The 24,015-nt window shown below is 38.0% G+C and overlaps 1 protein-coding gene across 1 annotated transcript in view; it reads left to right on the top strand.

Annotated features, from left to right (window-relative positions):
- Positions 1–24,015, top strand: part of dock1 (dedicator of cytokinesis 1) — a 351,227-nt gene that overhangs the window by 314,664 nt on the left and 12,548 nt on the right. The window contains exons 44-47 of the mRNA XM_041815464.1: positions 4,846–4,932; positions 8,033–8,209; positions 12,018–12,101; positions 19,957–20,094. Coding sequence (XP_041671398.1) covers positions 4,846–4,932; positions 8,033–8,209; positions 12,018–12,101; positions 19,957–20,094 — 486 coding nt within the window. The remainder of the gene's footprint in view (positions 1–4,845; positions 4,933–8,032; positions 8,210–12,017; positions 12,102–19,956; positions 20,095–24,015) is intronic.

The following is a 24,015-nucleotide window of genomic DNA, read 5'->3' as shown; positions in this document are numbered from 1 at the left end:
ACATTACTTGCTGGGTTTGACCTACTGTGTCTCATGCTGAGGCAAGACTGCACAATCTTTTTGTCCACAGTGATCAGAATAGATGACAAAAGAGCGTAAATTTGTATTGTGACTTAACCTACAAACATGACAGCTTGATGTTAATATAAACAGCAGTTTTTACATTCTTATCTTTGTTAGCAAAGTTATTCACTAGCTTAAACGACTGTTGTCATAAAAATAATTCAATAATACACTGTCAGATGTATTTTATGCCATAGTGATAAAATGTTAAACTTTCTTGAGCTTGTGTTGACCACAGACCTTATTTCAGGTATTAACTGAAAACCCAGTCAAAAATCCCATAGCTGAGTGAACCAAAAGAGCTAAAATGCTAACTCACGTCCACGTTTTAAGACTCATTTCTGCACCACTCTATTACTATGTTTTTGTGAAAACCAAAATTGAATGTCCTCATGTGTGCGTGCAGGGTTTTAGGAGGTTAATTTCAGGCCTGAAGAGTTTCTGTTTTTCACAGACTGAATATCACACTATCTGAATTATAAGACGGAACAATTCTGCTTCTTCAGGACACGTCAAGTGTATTTTTAGTCCTGTAGCAGGTTTGAGAAATGAGCTCCAGGTTTGAACAAACAAGCTTCATTTGTTTGACAATGACGGGGAAAAACATCTTGCAGAACTGATACGATTTTGCGTTTGGAGAGATAATGTTCCCATTTATTTATATCCCATATTTAAGTTTGACTAATGAATCCTACCTTGAATAGGTAAACATTCAAAACATAATAATTCATTACATAACTAGGGTTTCTTGTTTGTCTCTGACTAACACACGTACACATTCACTACTGACACATAAACAGCCGTTATATTTGTACAAAGGGTTTTTTCTCCAAAAGTGCCTCGGCTCCACTAACAGGGCCAAACATTGGAGCATTTGCTGAATAATGAAAGTTTGAGCATAGCGGAAGGCGGAATAATGATCTCCTTGGATTGGTGAAAAGTTGTGTCTATCTTTTGTGATTTCATGATGCAGGAAACATTAAAAACCTAAAAAACACTGTTCTGTTTTTGTGGCAAGATCAGAGTTTTGCCTGTTCGTTCTGCTGTTTTATCAAAAGATGATGGGTTTCAGGGATTCAGGTTAAGAGCACACACCTATTTTCTTCCAAGAGTTTTTTCCAAGAGAGCAAATCAATATCAAAACAGAGCTAGGTTTCATAAAAGCTGAAGATTTTACACCAAAAAAGGGCAAACAGTATTTTATTGACTTTGTTTAAAAACCAGATGGAGTGGTTTCCAGCATGAAAAGACTTAAAAAAAGATTATTGTCCTGTTTGCCTAATAAAAGCATTCATGTCAATGCTGATTTAAGCATATCTAAGTAATTATATAATGTACAGTGAATATTTGTGTTGACAGTGACAAGTGTGAGACATTGAAACCAGTCTGCTCTTACTCTTGTCTGTTGCCTGTTAAGCAGAGCAGGATGATGTATTTGACTCATCTCAGGCTTGCTCTATTATGTAGACAAAGTGCAGCACTACTTCCAGCCTGACATAGAGGTGGTGGATATGTATTGCTCAACGTATTGTATCCATCAAAACTATTGTGTATGTCAATATGTACACATCTTTGTAATTTCTTATCTGTGCAATAGAGGCATTAATAAAATAGAAGAGTTCACTACTCTAAGGGGTTTATGGTTATTAAATAAACTCAAAGTTATGTTGGTGCTTTTATATATGCTTCAAAAGCAAGACACAATATAGCTGGTGAACTTTAGATTTAAAGGAGAATGGTGTTTAGTAGGGGTGTGTTACAAGACGCTTATCTCTGATGAGGCAAGATCTGGGCCCACGAGACAAGACAAGTTTTTACACTTTTTTTGGGGGGGGGGGTATATATGAGTAGAAAATATGCCCTTTATACGGCTGAAAGTCATAATTGCAAAGCATTCAGATCTATTCAGAAATGTTTAAACTGACTCCTCTTGTACTGAATAGGCTATTAATGCTTACACACAGTTTATCTTGTCTAACTCTGAGTCCAACTGTACATTGAAATGACCTTCAAATCAAACCTTTTATTTTAAGTCTACCACATCTTTGTTTTAATACACTATGCACTCATTGATACAATTGTAATAATAATAATTAAAGCATTTAGATTATTTTGAAAGTAATTTAAAAACTATTTACAACAGACTGAAATATAAAGAGCTGCATCAGTAAAATCAAACTGTTTCTCATCCTCTTTAAGTGCATCCATATTTAAAACACTCTAAAGAAGTATTTCTGTTGTTTGTTTTGACAGTAATTTAGAGAAATAGCTTATTTTATCATTTTGTGGTCTTTTTTTCTCATATGAGCTTTGACAGTATCGGACACGACAGATGAGTGTGTGTGTGCGTTGGTGAGCGAGTGTGTGTCTCTGCTCTACCTGCTGTCAGACAATAAACAGGGATGGTTTAACTGCAGCTAGAACTTCAGTTTTTTGGAGCTAACAGAGGACTCTATGGCGTTCAAACTGAGTTTGCTAAGTTTTACCGATGATAGCACAGTGAACAGCTTATGGATGTGTGACTGACAGATGGTGAGAAGAGAAGGAGACATGAGCGACTGAATCAAAGTTACAAATTCACAGATACCGGCACTACGAGTGAGTCTGCGCGCATACATGAACTCATGGAGACTGAACAGGTTTCCAGCAGCAGCATTTCATCATTTCACACTGTTATGATGAACTTATTATGCATTTGCAGATCATGTACAGTCTCGAGGAGCGCATGCGTAGGAGGGGGTGGGGGATGGAGCGGTGATTTTAATGGGTCACGGATCAGCTCCGTTTCTTCATTAGCTGGTCCAGGGCATTTTTGTGATCTTTTATAACTTCCATTTTGGTATTGTTTTCTGTCAGGAGAGCAGCTGCTCCTGGTTTCTGGGCAATATTGATCTCGTGAAATGATTTTCACCTTGATGAAAAATCTCGTAACGTTTTGATCTTGCAAGATCTCGCAGTACAAGATCTCGTCACACTCCTAGCGTTTAGCTAAGGTGGTGCTTTCAGCCTTTTGATGCATGATATGATACAAATTACACTATATGGACACAATTATTTGGTCACAGCTGCTAATTGTTAAATTCAGGTGTTTCGATCAGACCCCTTGCCACAGGTTTAAAATCAAGCACCTAGCCATGCAGGGTCCATTTGCAAACATTTGAAGAGCTCAGTGACTTCAAGCATGGTGCTGTGATAGATGACATTTTTCCAATGAGACAGTTTGTGAAATTTCATCCCTGCTGGATATTCCACAGTTGACTGTAAGTAATATTATTACAAAGTGGAAGCATTTAGGAACAACAGCAACTCAGCCACCAAGCAGAAAACCATGTAAAATCACAGAGTGGGGTCAAGGACTGCTAAGGCACATGATGCTTAAAGTTGCCGAACTTTGCTGATTCCACAGCCGAAGAGTTCTGAACTCCCACTGGCATCAGTGTAATTAGTAGGAACTTCATGGAATGGGCTTCTTTGGCCAAGGAGCACAGCGTCACTAGATTGTGGAGCAGTGGAAAAGTGTTTTGTGGAGTGACAAGTCTGGGTTTGGTGGATGCTGGGAGAACGTTACCTGCCTGACTGCATTATGCCACCTGTGAAGTTTAGTGGAGAAGGCATTATGGTATTGGGCTTTTTCAGGGTTTAGAATAGGCCTCTTATCTCCTGTGAGGGGCAATCTCAGTGCTTATGCCAAGCCATTTTGGACAATGCTATGCTTCTAACTTTGTGGCAACAGACCGGGGAAGGCTCTTTTCTATTCCAACATGACTATACCCCACAGCACAAGCAAGGATTATAAAGGCATGGTTTGATGACTTTGGTATGGAAGAACTTGGCTGGCCCACACAGAGCTCTGACCTCAAGCCCATCGAGTGCTTTTGGGATGAATGTGAACGGAGATTGCGAACCAGACCTTCTCGTCCAACATCAGTGTCTGACTTCATAAATGCTCTACAGCATGAATGGGCACAAATTCCCACAGAAACACTCAAAAATCTTGTGGTGAGCCTTCTAAGAGGATTGGAGGCTGTTTGAGCTGCAAAAGGAGGGGCAACTCCATATTAAAGTACATGTATTTAAGTACAATGTTATTACAGTACCTGTTGGTGTAATGGTGAGGCGGACTATACTGTCCATATATGTTGATATCATGCCATACTATGTCATATGATATGATGCACTCAATACAATATGATATAATACCATATCATACTATCTGATACTATATGACAGTACAAATTATGATATAATACCATATGATGTGAATGATAGGACATGATACGATACAATAGGATATGATACCAAACAGTACAATATGATACTTTGTAATTTATTACAGATTAAACAATGCGATCCAATATGATGCAGTATATATGATATTATACAGAGTAATGAAGGTAACATGGTGCCTTAGGCATGGTTTAACTTCCATTCTCGACCCATGTGTACCCCTCTCCTTCCCACATTTCCTGTCTCTCTTTAGTTGTCCAATAAATAAAGGAGAAAATCTCCTCAGGACTTACATGCATAAATTTTATCACAGGATAATCCACATTTCCATTCAAGGCTTCTTCCTAATTTTTCATTTATATCCTTGATTCATATGAGCAGTTTGTTTTTTTACTGAGCTTTGATTGAGCCATTGCATCGTCTTACTCTGAAATAAAGAACTAGTCTAAAAGCTTCTCTGTCACAAAACAGCAGCAGTTTTATATGTTTAAAATGTATTTTAAGTTTAATCTTTTAGGCAGTTTTCTTATTTTGTGTCTTTCGATTTCTCAACAGAACATGTGGATTGAGAGGACCACCTACACCACGGCGTACAAGCTTCCCGGCATCCTGCGCTGGTTTGAAGTCAAGTCCGTCTCCACAGTGAGTATGAGAAGCCTCGCATGTGTTTGAGCAAAGCAGGCCTCCTAATCAGATAAGGATCTGCAGCCTTGCTCGGAGGCAATCGATATGATTTGTCCACTTAAGCTGTATAGACAGGCGCGTGGACGCAGGCGTGCCACTCCCCGGACTAACCACCAGGCACGTTCTCTCTCACTCTGCCAGAGGGCCCACATTGATCCAGCCAGCACTCCTTACAGCCTGTTTCCACTGAAAATAGCTACACAGCACAAATGCAGCGAGAGGAGGGCTCAAGACTTCCTCGCTGTTGATTTTCCAGTAATAGAATTACCTGGATCGCTGTATTGGAAACTTGTTGATAAGAGAGTGGTCCAACCGCAGTAAGCTACTTTAGTGTTTACTGTCGAACATGGGCTGGAAATATTTCTCCTCTATTTCACTGAAAGACCGACTATATTTTAAGCCTGTGAAATACTAATCTGTTGTCCCCCAGTCTGAGCTGAGATGTCTCCTGTCCAAAGGGGATTGTAGAGTGATAAACATGAGCACAACAGGAGGTTACATCCCCATGTTCCGTCCCATCCCTACTTTATAACCTCTTAAGACCCTGCATGTACATGAGAGGACATTATATTTTGGCTTTCCTACATTATAATAATATTTTCTTCTATTAGATTTTTTAAGATAATTGTCAAGAGTGTCTGTTGAATTTTAAGTTACTCGATAGAAATATTGAGAATTTGTTTGGAAAATTCCCAGTATTTTAATGGCAATTAAGGTGACATCTTTGTATATTTTGGAGAATTTCATTGGACTTTTTGGGTTTGCCTGAAATTTGTTTGGAAATTTCCCTGCATTTTCTTGGGCACATGAAAAATGTACTTGTAATTTTGGGGATTTGATTTGAATTTTTGAAGTAAATTTGATTTGATTTGATTTGATTTTTTTTTTTTTTTTTTTGTAATTTCCATGGAAATGTGGGGAATTTATCCATTGATGGAACATTTTTTGATATGGAACATCCTTTGAAATTTTTAAGAATTTTGTGAAAATTCAGCCAGTTTTTTTCATTAATTTCTGGGATTATTTTTTTCAATTTAATTTATTATTTCTTTTTTTTAAGAATTTTATAAAAATTTGCTGTATTTCTTTACAAACTTCTAAATTTGGGGGATTTTAAACATTTTTATGGAAATTTCAGGGAATTTATTTGAATTTTTCGAGGACTTTTCCACCATTTTTGCAGAATTTTCATAGAATATATCTTTTTTTTTTTTTAATTAATTGGAAATTGCTTTAAAATTTTGGAGAATTTTCATGAAACTTTGGGAGATTTTCCTCCTGGAATGTTTAGGCTAAGTAATGAAGTTTAATCAAACCATTTGGGGAATATTTGACAACATTTTGCTGTACTTTTTATGGGAAACTTAATAAATGTGTTTGAGAATCTTCCCAGAAATTTAAGTTTACTTCTTTGAAGTTTTAGGGAATTTGTATGGATTGTTTTTTAAATAAAAACTTTCAAGAAATTCAGAACATTTAGTGGAAATTCTGCCCATGCTTGGCCTTAACAAATTCTTGTGGTCTGTTGAAGAAAAAGGACTCCACCATTCCTCTCCCAATGACTGGCATCATTTCCTACAGTCAGAAGACCCCCAACAACTGGCCAACACACAGCCAAAACATATGCTCAGAATCTTGGCCAGTTTTGTAGAAACAGGACCTTCGGGAGATTTGTCAACATCATTATTGGTTAAAAACTAATTCCTGTTCAAAACAAGGCTGAGGTTTTAAACTTGTAAGATCCTACTTATCCCAAAAGTTTCCTGTAGAAAACTGTTATTCCTAATACTTGCTTTGGTATTCAGCTGAATGGTTGGTTATGACATCCACTTTAAACAACTTGGCAGACCCAACTGTATACTACAAATACTACTTTACAAAAAAATAGGAAGACCTACTGGGTCTTCAAATTATCTTACATGTCTTATAATTATGTCACATTAGATTTCTTAGCTAGTTGTAGACAGCTAGTGACAAGTACTTGGAATCCTTTCTGGACAGTACTATCTTATTTCTCTTTGGTTGGATCGGTCTGAATGCGGGGTCTTTTGCAGGTTGCATCCTTCAAAGGATTCTACTCCTGAATTGAGGCGCAGCTACTTTTATCTGCAACTGTAACATCCGTGCAGTTGAAATTGTTCCACACAGACTGGTCTCCCTTCTGCTTCTCTTATTAGGATTTTCTAACCCACTCTGGGTTAAAAAGGCGACACAACACCCCCACACCAGGCAGCGTGGGCATTAAGCTTCTCTCTGGTTGTTCCAATCACTCTACGAAGACTTAACCCTCCTTTAACTCCATGAAGAGAGTAGTAAAGTGCTTTCCTACTTTGCCCTTGGACTATACTGTCAGGAGCAGCTTGCCCTCCAGATGAGCTGAGAAGAGGCCAGGTTCCCCCAGGTCACACTCTCTATTTAAAGCTTAATGACTGGGCCCAGATTCACCAAGCTAAAACCCTCCATCTGACAGTGCTTTTTATCAAGCTGGCCTGACACACACCGGCACAGATTGGAAATTTGTCTCCCTGGCACAGCATCTTTTTTTTTTTTTTTTTGGCTGGGCGTCTGAGTCTGACATTTACTCAACAATCCACTCATGTTTTCTCTAAATTCTTACTAACACGCTGGAAGGAGGGAGGTGGTGTTATTTCATACAAAGTAATGAGATTGCCCCCACATGGACTCTGAGTTGGATTTAATGACAGTGTTTCTGAGTATTTTATTCATCTTTTCTCAGAATTGCCAATCATATTTTGTTGACATGGGAATTGAAATTTCCCCACACCAACAGACTATCCATCTTTATTTGACAGATGCAGTTTCATGAATAGGTGCAGTGGAAAATGATTCATTGCTTTTCTATCCTGCATGATTTATGAATGCAGTTAAAGGTTCCTAAACCCGTCTCCTAATAACCTATCCCTGGTCGGTGAACACAGACGTTTCTGCTTGATTGTCGGGGTTACAGTGGCAGCGATGATGTATGTGCATATAAAGGGAAACAGGTGAGTAAGTGCTGAGCGTATCTGATGACACCTTCACTTTCTGTCCCCCACAGGAGGAGATCAGCCCGCTGGAGAATGCCATGGAAACGATGCAGCTGACCAATGAGAAGATCAGCAGCATGGTGCAGAGGCATTTGAACGATCCCAACCTTCCCATCAACCCCCTCTCCATGCTGCTTAACGGGATCGTTGACCCCGCTGTCATGGGAGGTTTCACCAACTATGAGAAGGTAGTCAGAAATTCTTAGTTTGTAATCCCACTTTGTCTTTATGTTGACCTTTTATGCTATACAAAAAACTGATGTAGCACCTGCTTTCAAAACTGATGCCCTGAACTTGGATTTTTTTTATATATTTTTGTTTTTATTTATTTAGATAAATAATGCATCATGTATCCTTTTATTGATTTCATAAATAAGTCATGGTCAATACAATTTTTTTTTGACCCAAAAAAATACCCCAAATCCTCTTTTATGTCAAAGTGAACACAGATTTCTACAAAGTCAAATCAATTACATGAAAAAATATGTGGAGTTATATAAGTAACTGCAAAAATATTAACCCCCTTTTTCAAAGTCTAGCTACAAATTCTTGAGGTCTTGAGGCCTGGGCTTTGTCAACCACTCCAGAAAATTCACCTTGCTGTCTTAAAACCATTTCTGTGTAGCTTTCCCTGTTTGCTTCAGGTCCTTGTCGTGCTGGAAAATAAATCTCCTCCCAAGCCGTAGTTCTCTTACAAAATGGATAAGATTGTCCTTAAGGATATTTTGCCACATTCATTTTACCCTCTACCTTTCCAAGCCTTCTCAGTGCTGGCTGCTGAGAAGCATCCCTTCAGCATGATGCTGCCACCATTGTGCTTCATATTTGGGGATGGTGTGTTTGTGGTGATGTGCAGTGTTTTGAATTTTTTTTTTTTTTTGTCAAAAAAGCAAAATTATAATGACTATGATTAATTTATAAAACCAATAAAAGGGTAAAACATCCATGGGGGTGAATAATTTTCAAAAGCACTATATGTTCAACCTCTGTGCCAGATTTGGGATGTCGTTTTTTTTACTAGTCCCTTGTGATGCCGTTTTTACAAGCATGAATCAGAAAGTTGCTTTACTTCTTTGTAACTAAGTCACTGGGAGTTGGGCTCAGATACACAATCGTTAAGTCTTTGGTAATCTTCAAACACAAAATGTTAAGAATTTGCATTTTGCATTTGTTTCAGAATGTTTGTAATTTCATACATAGCTGGGTAATTTATGATTGATGGCATTTCATTTGTTCGCAACATCCTCAACATAGCTCCAGGCTGTTTATTTTTAATTTAGAGTGCCACAAAGAAGTTACATTTTTTCCTCCACTTCTAAAGCGATCGGATGTCTATTGTGTTTTACACACTGAATGCCAATCACTCTTTGAAAAGCTAGTGAGTAGTTCTAGTTTCCTTTTAAACTTTCATGAAATTGTGAACTTCTAAACAATTTAGAGGCCTTCTTTGAAGGGTGCTTTTGTGAGCACCTGTCAGAATTTCAGTCAGCTCATTACTTTCTGATGAAACTCTTTTTACATCCGTATATAGGGATGTCTGAGCTGAAAGTGTCTGAGTAGATCCCCATATTAAATTCTCCCTTCAGGTCTCAAAGGTGGCAAGCAAGAGGAGACACCACTGGCTGTGTAAAATGAATCTTTTTTAAAATTCTTTATTGTAAATTCTGAAAGGTAGACATGAATGCACAGCTTATGGGTGGGAAAAGAACCTGAGTTTCCTCTGCAGTTCAGTTTTTCTTTTCTTCTTAAGTATAACATGGGAGAGGTAAAGTGTGTATTCTAGATTAGTCAAGGAGAGGAGAAAAAATACACCAAACTTACAATAACAATGTAGTTTGCTAAGATTAGATGGCACCACAAGGTCATTGGGTGTTCAACTCCACAGAATCTGTCTGAATGTGTTGGTTTAACAAAAGCGTCTTTCTGCAGGTGCAAACAAAAGGGATCCTTTCTCTAACACGAACATCATTCACAATATTAATCCACTTTTGTAGTGTTGAGGTAACTAGCGTCTAGTAATAGTTGTTTGGCAGGCAGAGGTCTATATATCATTTTCATACATGCTTGATGTATACTTTTATATGTAAACCACCAACCCACCAGGAACTACAGATGAAAATTAGCCTATGGCTACCATCCGACACATTTACATGTCCATTTTCAATAATGTGCATTGTCCTCTACAATAGAAAAATAAATAAAATAGACAAACGCACTTCACTAATTCTTTTGAAAATCTACATTTTTCAAATATAATGTTGTAAACTGCAGAGGTAGGTCTGTTTTTAGAATGTTTTGCATGCTTTGTGAAACTCTGTGCAAAAGGTTTTATCTCTGGGCATTCCAAAAAACATGCCAGTATTTGCTTCCTGAAACCTACTGCCTCCAACATTTAGCATCCCCTCCTTCAAAATGTGCTTTGGAGTCAGGACAGGTCAGGTATGGGGGCATATGCCGGTTCGTCATTTCGCCGTGCCAAACTTGATCTTTTACATCTCTGGCATTCTGATGGCCATCCTCCAGACCCATGCCCCATCTCTGCAGGTATTCTCCCATCTATCCCCTCCACGATGCACGCAGTCGCCCCCGGCGTCTGGACAAGCCCACCAGGTCCTGGTAACCCAAGTGTGGGGTGAGCTGGATCAGGCCTGGAAAGTGCACCAGGTGCTTGTTAAAGCGCAGCTGCCATTCCCCTTTCAAGTAGCTGACTCTTTTGTTCCCTGCTCTCCTGAGTATGTCAGCGTTAGACACTCACTCTTGCCAAAGATACCCAAAAATGTGCCAAGGAGAAGTTGTCACAAAGAAGTCCAGCTGGTGCCTCTGGCCATCGGTCAATGTCCAAGTCTAGTAAGAGTATCATAAAACCAGCACTGGAAAAAAAAATTAAATTGGAAAAACAGAAAATTCATTATTTGTTGCTCAAGGCAACTTCAAGCTACAGTATGAAGAAGTTTGCCCCTGAAATGTCTATACTGATCAAAGAATAACTACTTCTATGTTATATATATTTATTAGTTAAGAACTAACAAATCTCAAATATTTCCAACAGTTTTCAAATCCAGAGAAATCCTATGTTTTGCTGCCACAACAGAGCCTGCCTGACAAGTCAAGAGGAAATTTCCCCTAACCACATTAGCTGCTGTTTTACACACAGTCATTCATGTAGAGCTTGCACACACCAGATTACGCCTACAACACCAACATGACACCCCATCTCTCTCTTTTTTTCTGCATCCCCTTGATGAAGCTACATCCTCAAAACTAGACAGAATATAACTTTTAAGGATGACAAGAGGTAGCCTACAGCTCCTACAGGGGTGATAAACAATCACAGCCTCATCAGTTCAGGTAACTTTGTGACCCAGCTTTGACTTCCTGCTTAGAAATTAAGAGAACTTCAAATGAATTAAAACCCTCCGTTTTACTTGACCTGTGATTGCTGTATCAAATATTTGTCCACATAATCAATTAAACATTCACTTCATTCTGTTTGAAAACATCCATGTCGAACTTTTATAATCCATGTTAGATCTCAGCTTTAAACACATTTGCAGTGTTTACACTGTGTGCTTCTGTAAGCTGCATCATAATTCAATAGAATAATATATTAAAAAGGAAACTTTTCACTCCATGTTTGATCAAAAAAAGGTCATAACTCTGAAACCCAGAGTAGATCACAAACCAGAACAGGTTCATATTGGTCTTATAAAACCATGCAGTATGAGTCAGAGGAGCAATGACGTGAATTCTTCGCCTTGAGGTCATTTCTTTGTCTCTGTGAGATAGTTTAGGTGGTGGAGGAGAGATGGATGCCTCTGTGAACATTTTTGTATCCAATCCTCTACCTCCTTGTCTGTTCAGTTATTTTTTCTCTTTTTTTTCTTGTATCACAAACTTTTCCACATTCTCCCTCCTGCTTTGACCTGATTCTACCCCCCTCCTTTCCTTCCTTTCACCATCATTCTCACTTCAGTATCTCGTCTCCCTCTTCTTCAGGCCTTCTTCACTGATAAATACATACAGGAGCACCCGGAGGACCTGGAGAAGATAGAGAAACTCAAGGACTTTATCGCCTGGCAGGTGAGACTGAAGTTTTTTTGTAAAAATCTTTGGGCTGAGGATGATCAGAGTGAAGCATCCATCCATACCATCTTCTTCTTCCAGATTTGATATTTACTTTGTGAGAAATTAGAGATATAATTATAACTGGCTGTAATTATTACTATAAAGATATTTTGTTTCTTTAATTAACTGTGATGAAAGCTATATATTTGTTCCTCATTTAAATCACTGGTCATTTTTATTGAGACTATCCTGCAATGTGAAAAAAATAATAGACCCTTTTAGTAGCCATAATTGCCAATCCCTGCTGTAACCTAACAAGTACAATATTTCTTGGGACAGAAGACCCAAAACTCCCATTGTACTCTGCCTGTTGTGTCTTTTGGCCTATAAGATTGGCTGAAATGTTTATTTTGAACATGTAAAAATTCAAATTTCTGCTGTTAGAACTTCTGAGATAATTGTCAAGAATGTCCATCGAAGTTTAAGTGCTTTTTGTGTGAATTTGCTGTTTAGATATATCAGGGAATTTGCTTGGAAATTTCAAGTATTTTTTATGGAAATTTAGGGGATATGTTTGTAAGTTTTAGAGAGTTTGATTAAAAGTTTGGGAAAATTTGCTTTAACTTTGTTCAGCATTTTTAATGGGAATTTTGGGAGAGTTGTTTGAATATTTGGAGAAATATATTTGGAAACTTTTGGGCTTTATATGAAAATTAGAATAAACTACATGTACATTTTTGAGAGTTTGATTGGGAATTTGGAAATAGCAAGAGATCCTAAAAATTTTCAAGGATTTTCATGGAAATTTCAGATAATTGTTTTAATGTATGAATGTTTCTGTCATTTGCATTAAATGTCGAAGAATGTGTTTGTAAATTTTAGGGGAATTTCAGGGGCAATTTGATTTAAAATTTTAATGGATTCTTCTTTGGGAATTTTGGTAGCACTTTATTTTAGTGGGCCCTAATTGCCTAGTAATTACCTAGTAATTTTAGAGAATTTATACAGTAATTTTATTGTAATAAGTATAGTTATCCAGTCATTTCTCAAGAATAAGGTGGAAATTACCTTTTAATAAGTTGGAATTTGGGGTTATGGTAAAATACCATAGAATTACCAGAAATTTGTCAAAATATCACAAGGGTTAGGGTTAGAGTAAAATACTACCTAATTACCAGAGAATTCCTAAAATATCACGAGGGTTAGGGTTAGAGTAAAATACTACCGAATTACCAGAGAATTCCTAAAATATCACGAGGGTTAGGGTTAGGGTAAAATGTCACCTAATTACCAGAGAATTCCCAAAAAATCATGAGGGTTAGGGTTAGGGTAAAATGTCACCTAATTACCAGAGAATTCCCAAAATATCACGAGGGTTAGGGTTAGGGTAAAATGTCACCTAATTACCAGAGAATTCCCAAAAAATCACAAGGATTAGAGGGTTAGGGTTAGGATAAAATACTACCTAATTACCAGAGAATTCCTAAAATATCACAAGGATTAGAGGGTTAGGGTTAGGGTAAAATACTACCTAATTACCAGAGAATTCCTAAAATATCACAAGGATTAGAGGGTTAGGGTTAGAGTAAAATACTACCTAATTACCAGAGAATTTCTAAAATATCACAAGGGTTAGGGTTAGGGTAAAATGTCAACTAATTACCAGAGCATTGCAGTGATTCTATGAGGAATTACTTAACGATGAACACATTATTATTTGTTAAACACTTTCTTAATACCATCAGATTTCTGAGTTTTTGCTTGTTACATTCTAAGTTATTACTTGGTAATTGCCTCCTTTTTCTTACAATATTACTAGATTTTTATGCTTATTACTATAAAAGTACTAGATAATTTGGCTTGAATTACTAGGTAATTAGGGCCCAATACTATACAGTGTTACCCAATTTTTTATGAGTGTTAAGGCTTTACGATAAAGTTTTACTGAACATTTGAGGACTATTTGAAGAAATTTTGGGGACTTTTTTTTTTATGGGGTATTTTAAAATATGTTAAGGAACTTTCACAGAGATTGTACATTTTATGTGAATTTGTTTTTTAGCTTGTTTGTAGCTTGTAAAGGACAATTTCCAAGAAATTTCTGTTCAACGATAACGCTGATGTTTTGCCTTAAACAAAAGCTCAGGCCCCGGTGGTTAATTCCATCCCTGTTCCATTAATTAGAACAGATCATTATTATGCTTTCATGTTAAAATAAATTAACCTTAGGCAGTTGTATTACACATTGCCAAAGTTCTAAAAACTTTTACATTTTTGGTCTTTTTTTGAAACACAACAACTGGTTGAATAAATGCTCAAAATACTCATTTGACATTTTTATGTTATAGTAACTTGCTTTTTTGGACTAAACTGTGCTCATTTTTGTAGAACTTCATTATCCAGTGGAGCCTAATGACATAAGAAACAGATCCCTGTCAGGAAGAACTATGTAGCTTTTTCACTTAATGGGCTGAATTTAAGTCCGTCTGATGTTCATTGGTGCACTTTTTCTCTTTTCAAATAAAGAAACTGCATGACTCAATAAAGGCTCTGCAGAAAACAAGCAACAGCATCTGAGAGCACTTAATGTACAGAGTGTACAAATGAAAAGTGTGAAGGCTTCAGGGTGCTTGTTCTATTCTATCTAATGTGGCATTTCTATAGAAAACATTGTCACCTAACTAAAGCACCCTCGCCGCCACTGCTGCAAAATAAAGTCACTCTTGAAGGTTACAGCTGAAAGTATAATATGGATTGAAGAACTCGTGAGAGCACTGCAAAGAGAGTCCGATGACAGTAAGTGAGGAGAGCGGGGGGAAAAGAGCCATTGAGAATTCAGTGGAGATAATAGCGAGGGAGAGTGCTGAAGCAAACACTCTGAAGTTTGGGGCGGATGCTCCGCTGCGTGAAGAGGCAGAGAGAGATCATCAGTGGCGGTTTTGCGAGCTCTGCACCCTCAGTGAGCCTGAGAGAAATGCATACACAGCAGACAGAAATGCACACATGCATTGCTGAAATACACCAAAATGTGTATTGTTTAACAGCTTATTATAAAACTCAACAGAGCTTTAGCTCATTTGTGTCTCATCTTTGATTAATAGACCTCTGGGAAGCTCACAGAAATGTGCTCCCAATGGGTTTTTTACAGCTGCATTGTTTTCATCTTCTTTTATCACTCTCTCTTAACTCTATAACTTTGAACTGAGGGTCACTTTAATACCAAAACCTTATGTTAGACCCAAGAACTGAGGGCAGATACCACAACTTCTCTTTGCAAAGAAAAGGGAAGTTAATTGAATTTGCAATAGTTTTTCCTTCTCTTCATAGCTGTAAAATAGGTCAACTTTGTGCTCTGCATCGCTGGTAGGACTCCTCTGAATCCAGAAAGCTTTATCTTCATAAGAATGATGACTCACACAAGAATATGTTAGTCTTATTGGCCTCTTTTGTAGCTCGATCTGTCAGAATTGCTGATAATATAGTTTACTGTAGAAGCAAGTCTGTTTTTTGTAGTTACTTTTTCCATATTAGTTTGTTTCCTCAGCTCATTTTTAAATTTATGTGAATATGGTTTGTGTAGCTTACTTAGGACTTCAGTAGAACATGTCAAAGAAGCTGAAGGAAGGCTATAAATAAACATGGTGCTACATCATTATACCAGGGAGGAAGTGAATATCACACATGCATTATATCTGACAAAGTTGGAGCTGTGTGTTTCTACCTTGAACACCCATCAGTTATTTATAAATTTATCTTAAAGTAGAGGCTGAGAGGGGTAATGTGCTCAAGACTGCATTGTTGCTGCTATAGTAATGCTCAGATGGAAAATGGCAAATTTATTTCAGTATCAGATGGAGGTTTAAGCACGACAAAAATAGTGCTGGAAATTATGCTTAGTGCTAATTAGAATGAGCTCTGATGCTCTCCCATGTCAAGATAAATAGGCTCTGTCTCCATCAGCTCTGCAGGGTTCTAAAGTCTGTGTGCAATCTGTTTTTGTTTTTTTTGCCAAGTACATTTACACATACAAGCAATTTAACTTAATGTTTGGTGCAAAACAACTAATGTAGAGGCTATTAAAAAGTAAAAATAATATATTAAGGGGTTAGACTTAAATAGATTGTTATAGAAAAAATGATGTTATATATTGAAGAAAAATAAAAATATGAAATAAATCTAAACATCATAAAGACTGTGTGCAAAAGTGCAAAAAGAGAGAAACTGTACAGACCTGCAGGTCAACTGGTCAATATATATATTTATTTATTTGAATGATCATACAAGGAAAGCTTGAATACATTATGAAACAAAACAAAGTCAAGAAAACAGCAGAAGATTAGTGATTTATATTCTATATAGTGTCCCATCTTTTTTGGAAATGGAGTTGTTTCAAGGGGCAACTTTTCAGGGATGCATGTTTGACGACAGCTATGAGCACAAATAAACTGTCAGAGAAAGCAGAAATGAGTTTTCAGACATCCTCGCAGAAGACTTTTAAAGATGTGACCTAGTCAGAGTTGTTGATTTGAAATCCTTTCAGCTGTCTCCCTGCCGGAGCCAGCATACTTGTTTAGCTCCCGTCTTGAATCTGACTAAATGAGACAAATGAAGGCGAGCAAGCTCCAGTGAACAAACTAAACGGTTCGAAACGAGCCGGTGTGCTCTGTTATTCTGAGACATCCATTGTCCTCCTCGTTGAGTAATTAGAGAGGAAATAAGCAACTGGAAATCAGGAAATTAGGTACTGTAAAAAGACTCCCTGGCAAATTCAAAGTAGGAGTTTCCTGTGATGTTTGGAGCTATAATTAGAAAACCATGACTAAATTTGTACCTTTATGTTCTCACTGCAGCATGATCTGCTCTATTTATGGTTGTCTGAGGTAGTCAAGTGACTTGAATTATATCAAAGTGCCAATCGAGTGCAATAACTTACAGGTTTTGTGTTTGGTCCTTTGTGCTCATGTATAGTAGAGTCTTTCTGAGTCATCAGTGGATGTGTACTCCTCTGAGACCTCACTGACCTTCTCTAAGGGTCTTAGTAAGTCATCAGAACCTTAATACCAGGCTTTTCAAAAGCTGCTCGTCTGTTTCAGCACTGTAAGGTACATTTGAAGATGGGGTGACAGGAAATGCAGAGAGGAGACTGAAAGAGAAACTGGTTCTAATTTTAAACAGCATCCTTGTGTCTATGGGTACAGGAAGTATATTCACTGAAATTGTCAACTTTTGTAAAGCAGGATCTGTAACAAGCCAAAACCCAAATTATCCAATGAAGTTCAGCGTTAGTTCATGCAGGACATGAGAGTCATAGCACAGCAGTTACCTGTGATTGTTTGATTTCTATGAACTTATCAGTGTTAACAGTACACTAAAATATTAAGTATTGCACACTCAAAGTAGATGATTTAGCCTAAGTCCTGCAAACTAAAATTAACAATTGGATCTCAGTTTTGAGCAATTAAAATCATTTATTTTAAACTAGTAGTTCATTTAGAACAAGTACTGTGCACTAAAAATAAACAAGTTTTGTTTAACTCACAAAAGTCAAGTGTAGTTTACTTGTTATTTCTGAGGCAATGAGTTTCCACAGTTTTTTGAGTAAGCTAATTTTATTTTACAGTGTATGACAAGAGCTTTGCAAGATTGAAATGAAATCTGTTCAGTTCATCAGCTTTGCAGAGTTCATCTTACACCTTATGGATCCACATAACCACCAGTCAGTAGTTGTTTTTTTTATATTTAACTCTTTATCACATTATGCAATATCTCCACTTATGTCACGTTCATAAATCTCTTCTAGCCTGAAACAGGCAAACTTTTTCTAAGAAACAAAGTTTGTTCCTGTAATTAAAGTATTGAATAGGTGTGATTGTGCGTTTGTTAACAACCTTGAGCCTAAGTCTCCTCCACTGTGAGCTTATCTCTGTGCAGCCACCAAACAGAATTCTGTTGCCATGCCGCCACTCAGTCGCTCTCAATCATCCTCAGGTCTATAAAAAGATGTGGGTATCCTGGGAGACGTGAATCTTGCCTCTGCTTTCACTCTCGTCGTTTTTTCATCTCTTTTTCCCTTTTCCCTTTTTTTTTTTTTTTTTTTTTTTGTCTCTCAACACTCGGCCCATCTCACTCCACCCCGACTCCCACTCACTTCCTGTTACTCCTAACTCCTTTATCATTTTTACTCTCTTTTCTTTACCTTCTCCCTCTCAGCCTTGCTGCTCTCCTCTCAAAAAAAGAAGATCCCAATGGTGATGATGGAGGTGCTCAATATCAGGGGAAATCCTCGCAGGGTGTCTGCAGCCTTCTCTCATTTATCTTTCTGTGTCAGAGCTGTAGGTTTGTTGAGCAGAGTACAGTAACTGTACTGCCATGAAACATGCTCTGTGCTTTTTTTCTATCTGATCTGCTCACTTTATGCCTCCTCCTACAGTGCTGTTTAATGTATTGGTACAGTGAGTTACAGATGGCTCCAAACCTGAGGGCGTATGATTTTTCAATCAGTGACCTTATAGACGCGTGCTCCTGCAGCTCCTTGTTAATAAGCCCCCCGCATGTTGGACTAAATAAAACATGCACTGTTTGAGCTGATTGCCAAAGGTTGCGTCACAGAAGCTGAATTGATGTTGTGTGCCAGCTGAGTGAAGTCAGCCCTGACTGCAGCCCCGCTGCGAGGGGCCAGTTTGCCCTCAGAGGAGAGGAAGAAAGGCGAGCAGTATCAGGGGATTAAGAGGTTAGTACACAGAGAGCGCTCTCCTCTACGGCCTCACCTATGTGAGATACTTCACACACTTCTTTGTACTCCTGAGCTTCTTTTTGTTCCATTTGCTCAGGGCTGAAGTGAATTTGTGAGCTGTTAAAGCTACTGTACTAAAACCCAAATGCACTCTGCAGCTCTGGTTTTTAATGTGCAAATGCACCACTCTGACTGGGACCAATTTAATATAAACGTCTGAATTAAATCCCCTCTAATGTGGTTTGTTTTGCATGTGTGTTTACTTATTCATAAGCATAAAAGTGTAAGCTGCTTTCCTTTTAACTTGAACAGTATTTCTCACTTACAGCAGCGAGAAAGTCAGGGAATATTTTTACGGCTGCCGTGGGAAAGGAAGGGTCGCCTTTTACTGCCAGTGACTGGAACATCTTTGCCGGTTTCTGGTGATTTATTGTGTGATTCCACTCTACTTTACTGTCCCCAAAGATGGCAAAATATGTTCAAACACCTGGTTCTGAAAAGCAAAATCTTAACCTGTGATTTCAACCAGAAGAGAAGAAAAATAATCCCTCATTTGCCAGCTCCCTGAGGGATGATTCCTCCTCCTCTTGCCAAGTTTAGTCAGCAGAGCTTGCTGACACCGACTGTGGCTCTGGGGTTTCCTAATTACTACTTTTCTGCAGTTTCAGTCTCTCTGTCTCCCTTGCTTGCTCTCTCTGTCTACCTGCGCTGCCTCTGTTTATAATCTGCTGCCTTCAGTGTGAGAGGCAGCAGGAAGAAAGGTGCAGTGCATCTTTATTTGCATCACAGACTGAGAGGAATCCTCTACATGCAGGACATATCTTCGCATGTAGTCTGTCTTATGTTCTCTTACGGCGTTGTTAAATTTACCTGCATTAAGATGTTCGCTGCTGGAGATGGGAGGAAGGGGGAAGAGGTGTCATGGCAACAGCCTCTTCAAATAGTCTTCCACCTGTGTAAGGTTGCACTGAGATTTCCTGTGCTCATACTCAGTATGCAAGGCTTACAGATCAAAAGTTAAATTGGATATGTATAAGAAGCATATTCCTCTCACATCTAAAAAAATGACATTTAACATCCAATCTCTCCAGGGTGTCAGATGAAATTTTTTTTACCTCTATATTTTCCCCTCTCCAGATCCCGCACCTTGCTGAAGGTGTCCGCATCCATGGGGAGAAGGTCACCGAGGCGCTGAGGCCTTTCCACGACCGCTTGGAGGCTTGCTTCAAGCAGCTGCGGGAGAAAGTGGAGAAACAGTATGGAGTGAAGACCCTGGTAAGAGCTTTTCATCTGTTTGTGACCTTTCTGATGCATGAAAAGAGCCCCAAGCTGCAGTGAGAGCTAATGGATCCTCAAGCTCTTTCTTAGGTGTGTTTGGCTGGACATTTGGAGATTTATGCATAACATGACAAATGTGAAATGCCATTGAGAAGGAGTATATGATTTGGATTATAGTCTTACCCTTTTCTCTGCTGCAGCTTTCATGATAAGGATGTACACTATATGGACAAAAGTGGCCACACTTGCTGGTTCTTGAATTCATATGTTTCAATCAGACCTGTTGCCACAGGTGTATAAAATCAAGCACCTGGCCATGCAGTCTCCATTTGTAAACATTTGTTATACAGAATTGGTCGTTCTGAAGAGCGCAGTAACTTCAAGCATGGTACTGTGATGGATGCAGCCTGTGCAATAAGATGATTTGTGAAATTTCATCCCTGCTGGATAACTCACAGTCAACTGTGAGTGATATTATGAGAAAGTGGAAGCATTTAGGAACAACATCACTCAGCCTGAAGTGGAAATCTAAGGCATATGGTGTGTAAAAATTAATTACAGTGCTGTGAAAAAGTATTTGCCCCCTTTCTAATTCCTGATTTTTTTGCATATTTATCACACTTAAATGTTTCAGATCATCAAACCAATTTTAATATCTCACAAAGACAACCCAAGTAAATATAAAACGCAGCTCCTAAATGATGATGATTTTATTTTTTATTTTATTTAATCTTTCTGGCCCTGTGCAAAAAATGAATTGCCCCCTGAACCTAGTAACTGGTTGTGCCACCCTTGGCAGCAATATAGGGCCCTATGAAATCCGTTTTATTTTTATCCATTTTAATTTTTTGGAATTCCATTTTTTAATCTTTCCACTAATTTTACCATAAAAATGAGTGTCCTGTTTATGTAAATGAATAAAATATTCACTAATTAAATATAAATAACCTTAACTGTATTAAAAAAGGGCCACAGGTGGCCACAGAGATGTTGTTTGGATAACCCTGATATAAAATAATTATAACCAGTGAAACAGTCAGATATTTCAACAGTCCATGCAGTTTGATGCTGCACTGTGTTCTGTCCTGACCTGTAACAGTTCTCTCCCTCTGCGTCATATCTGACCTCTACGTTAATGCAGACACGTATTGGCTCGTTAGGCAACCAAAGGGAACTACAGTATCTACAGGAGGAATTATTAAGCTAATTGATACTTGAATGTAACAGCATTTAGACTGTTGGACTTCATAAAATCTCAAGTCTGTCCGACTCGAGTTTGAAGCCCTCCAAAACACAGCATTTCAGTCAAATTCATTCGATTTCCATGTTAAATAGTAGATTCCATTTTTATTGGCCAATTTCACTAAAGCGGAAATCATAGGGCCCTAACAATGATGGAAATCAAGTGTTTGGGATAACTTTGATGAGTCTTTAGCATCGCTGTGGAGGAATTTTGGCCCACTCTTCTTCACAGCGTTGTTTTAACTCGGCCATATTGGAGAGTTTTTGAGCAAACTCCAGGGCAAAAAACCAGGGCTGATGCAGATACCTCCTGTTAATTTCTTCCTGAAGTCTGTTTTTCAAATTGTAATAATAATAATGATAACTTTATTTGTGTATCCGTTTTGAAAACGGGTTTACAATGTGCTTTTACAAAATTACAAATAGCTTATGAGGTCTACTTAAATGCACAGTGTGTACATTCTGCCTCCAATTAAAACAGTAATGAAATATCATTGCTAGTAGAGACAAGCACTGCTCAGCAACACCTCTCCACTGTTTACTTCTCGTTTTGAATCTATTCAGTGAAACAGGCACTCGATAGGGTGTTTTCACCAGTCTACTTGTTGGTTTCGTTGATGACTGATAAAAGGGGAGAAAAGCGGTTAAAAGTGGTCTTCCTGGTTCATGCTGCAACCTTCTCACAAAGCGTCCTGCAATCTTTTAGAAAAACTGTGCAAGAATGTGTCAACATTTTTTAATACTTCAGTATTTTCCTTGATACCACACATGCTAAGTTATGGTTATAAATGATAGACGGTACTGTAAAAAGCTACATCTGTTTTATAACACAGGGGCATTGGAGAAGTATAAGTGAATAACTCATTGGCAACGTTTCAGTACCGAGATGTTGCCAGTATTTTTCTGCAATAAGACGGTGTGCTGGAGTTTGCCTGCATTTTTTGATAATTTAAAGAAAAAATTATGATTTAAGAAATGATATAAAGTTCCTTAAACCTCTATATTTGATACCGTAGCACTAAAAAGGTGTTGATGTCTTATGACTTTAACTAGCATTAATTGAAACTGCTTGACCTTGACCAGAGCTTTTCCAGCAGGGTGACTTCTGCCAAAAAATATCCATCTTCTCTGAATCTGTAATTGGGTATAACAGCTTGCCAGCTTTGAATTCATGCAACACAACAGGATGAAACCAGCTGCTGACTCCTTTGCATGCCAAATAATTTGCCTGTGGGTAGAAGGATGTCTGTCAACAGGGCTGATGTTGGCCAATAATTAACCAGAACATAAGTGCAGCCCAAATTTTCACCCATGACTTCTTATCTGAAATTAGTTGTTGTCTTTAGTCTTTCTTACGGTTAAAGTTATTTTAAAGAGGCATGTTCTCTAGAGCCCCAGGAAAACATCTAACATTCCTAATTTTGATTACAATTAGTGGTCAGGTCTTGTTTGCATTAAAGCTGCAGGAATGGATTCATGTTTCTGTTATCATCAAAATGTCCCCTCCCTTTACAAACTTCTGTGTATTTTTAGGATCTACTTTTCCATACTAAAACATGCCATAAAATAATTTCATAACTTGCATTAAAAAATTCAAAAGTAAAAAACTTGGGATAATCTCCTAATATACAGTTTTTGAGTTTCCTGCTCTCTTACAGCAAGTCTTAAACTTCCCATATATATTTTTTCATGCTGGGCTTACTCTAACTTTCAGCTGAAGTCAGCTCATATATACTGTAGCTAGAACGCTGCCGGGGACTTCCTCCCGTGTATCTCCACTTTTAAAGATTTAATTGTTGCTCGGCCAAGCTTCTCCCTCTATGCTGCCTGAGGTAAAGGAGGCCTGGCTCAATTTAAAGAGAGAGGTTGGTGACCTTTGAGAGGAGAGAGTAGCCATCACTTTCCAGGATGTGATAATAAGGTTATCCCATCAGATGTGTGACGGCCCTTTCTCTTCACATGAAAGGAGTCTTTAAATGCAGACGGCTTCGTTATTAGAGCTGCTGTCACCAGATTTTTTTTCTTACCGACTCCTTTTACAGAAGTACAGGAATTAATAGTGCCATCAAAGCTCCTTTTTTCTTGTCTTTTAACTCTGTGTCTGGTTATGTTGCATCAATTGGAGCTGTGCATTAGCAAGAGATAATACAAGGAAAGACCTTCAATCACACTCCTCCGTAGGATCCTATCCTGAATCTCCTGTTAAAGACATAAATACCAAACAGCTAAATGATGAACAACTTCATAGAAAAACTGATTTTTTTTTTTTTTACAGGTAGTGGTTTATTGTAGCATTTACAGAGTTTAGCTACCAGCCCAGCTTGATGTCGTCTAAACTACATTTGACAAGCTAAACCCAAAGAGAGCAAGGTATCAGTTATAAGAAAACATCTGATAATTTTTTACCTCAGAGAATGTCATCCAGATATTGAATTCTTTCTAAACAGAAGTAAAGCATTCACCCAGAAATGTCCAAACTTTTACCCTAAGGGACACATACAAAAAATATAAGGATAACTGAGGTTACTTTGATATGCTTCACCTTTATTGGAGCAATGAGGCACAATTCATGCCGCTGTTTTATCTTTATTCATCAGTGCGTTATAATCAGTCTCTGTCTCCATTTAGTCAAAAAAAGAACATTTCAATTGATCCTTTTGTCAAAATGTTTGTTTA

The sequence above is a fragment of the Cheilinus undulatus genome, linkage group 20 (genome assembly GCF_018320785.1).
Source record: "Cheilinus undulatus linkage group 20, ASM1832078v1, whole genome shotgun sequence".
Lineage (NCBI taxonomy): Eukaryota > Metazoa > Chordata > Actinopteri > Labriformes > Labridae > Cheilinus > Cheilinus undulatus.
The sequence above is the reverse complement of the archived record's forward strand: the minus strand, read 5'-3'. Positions and strand labels throughout refer to the sequence as shown.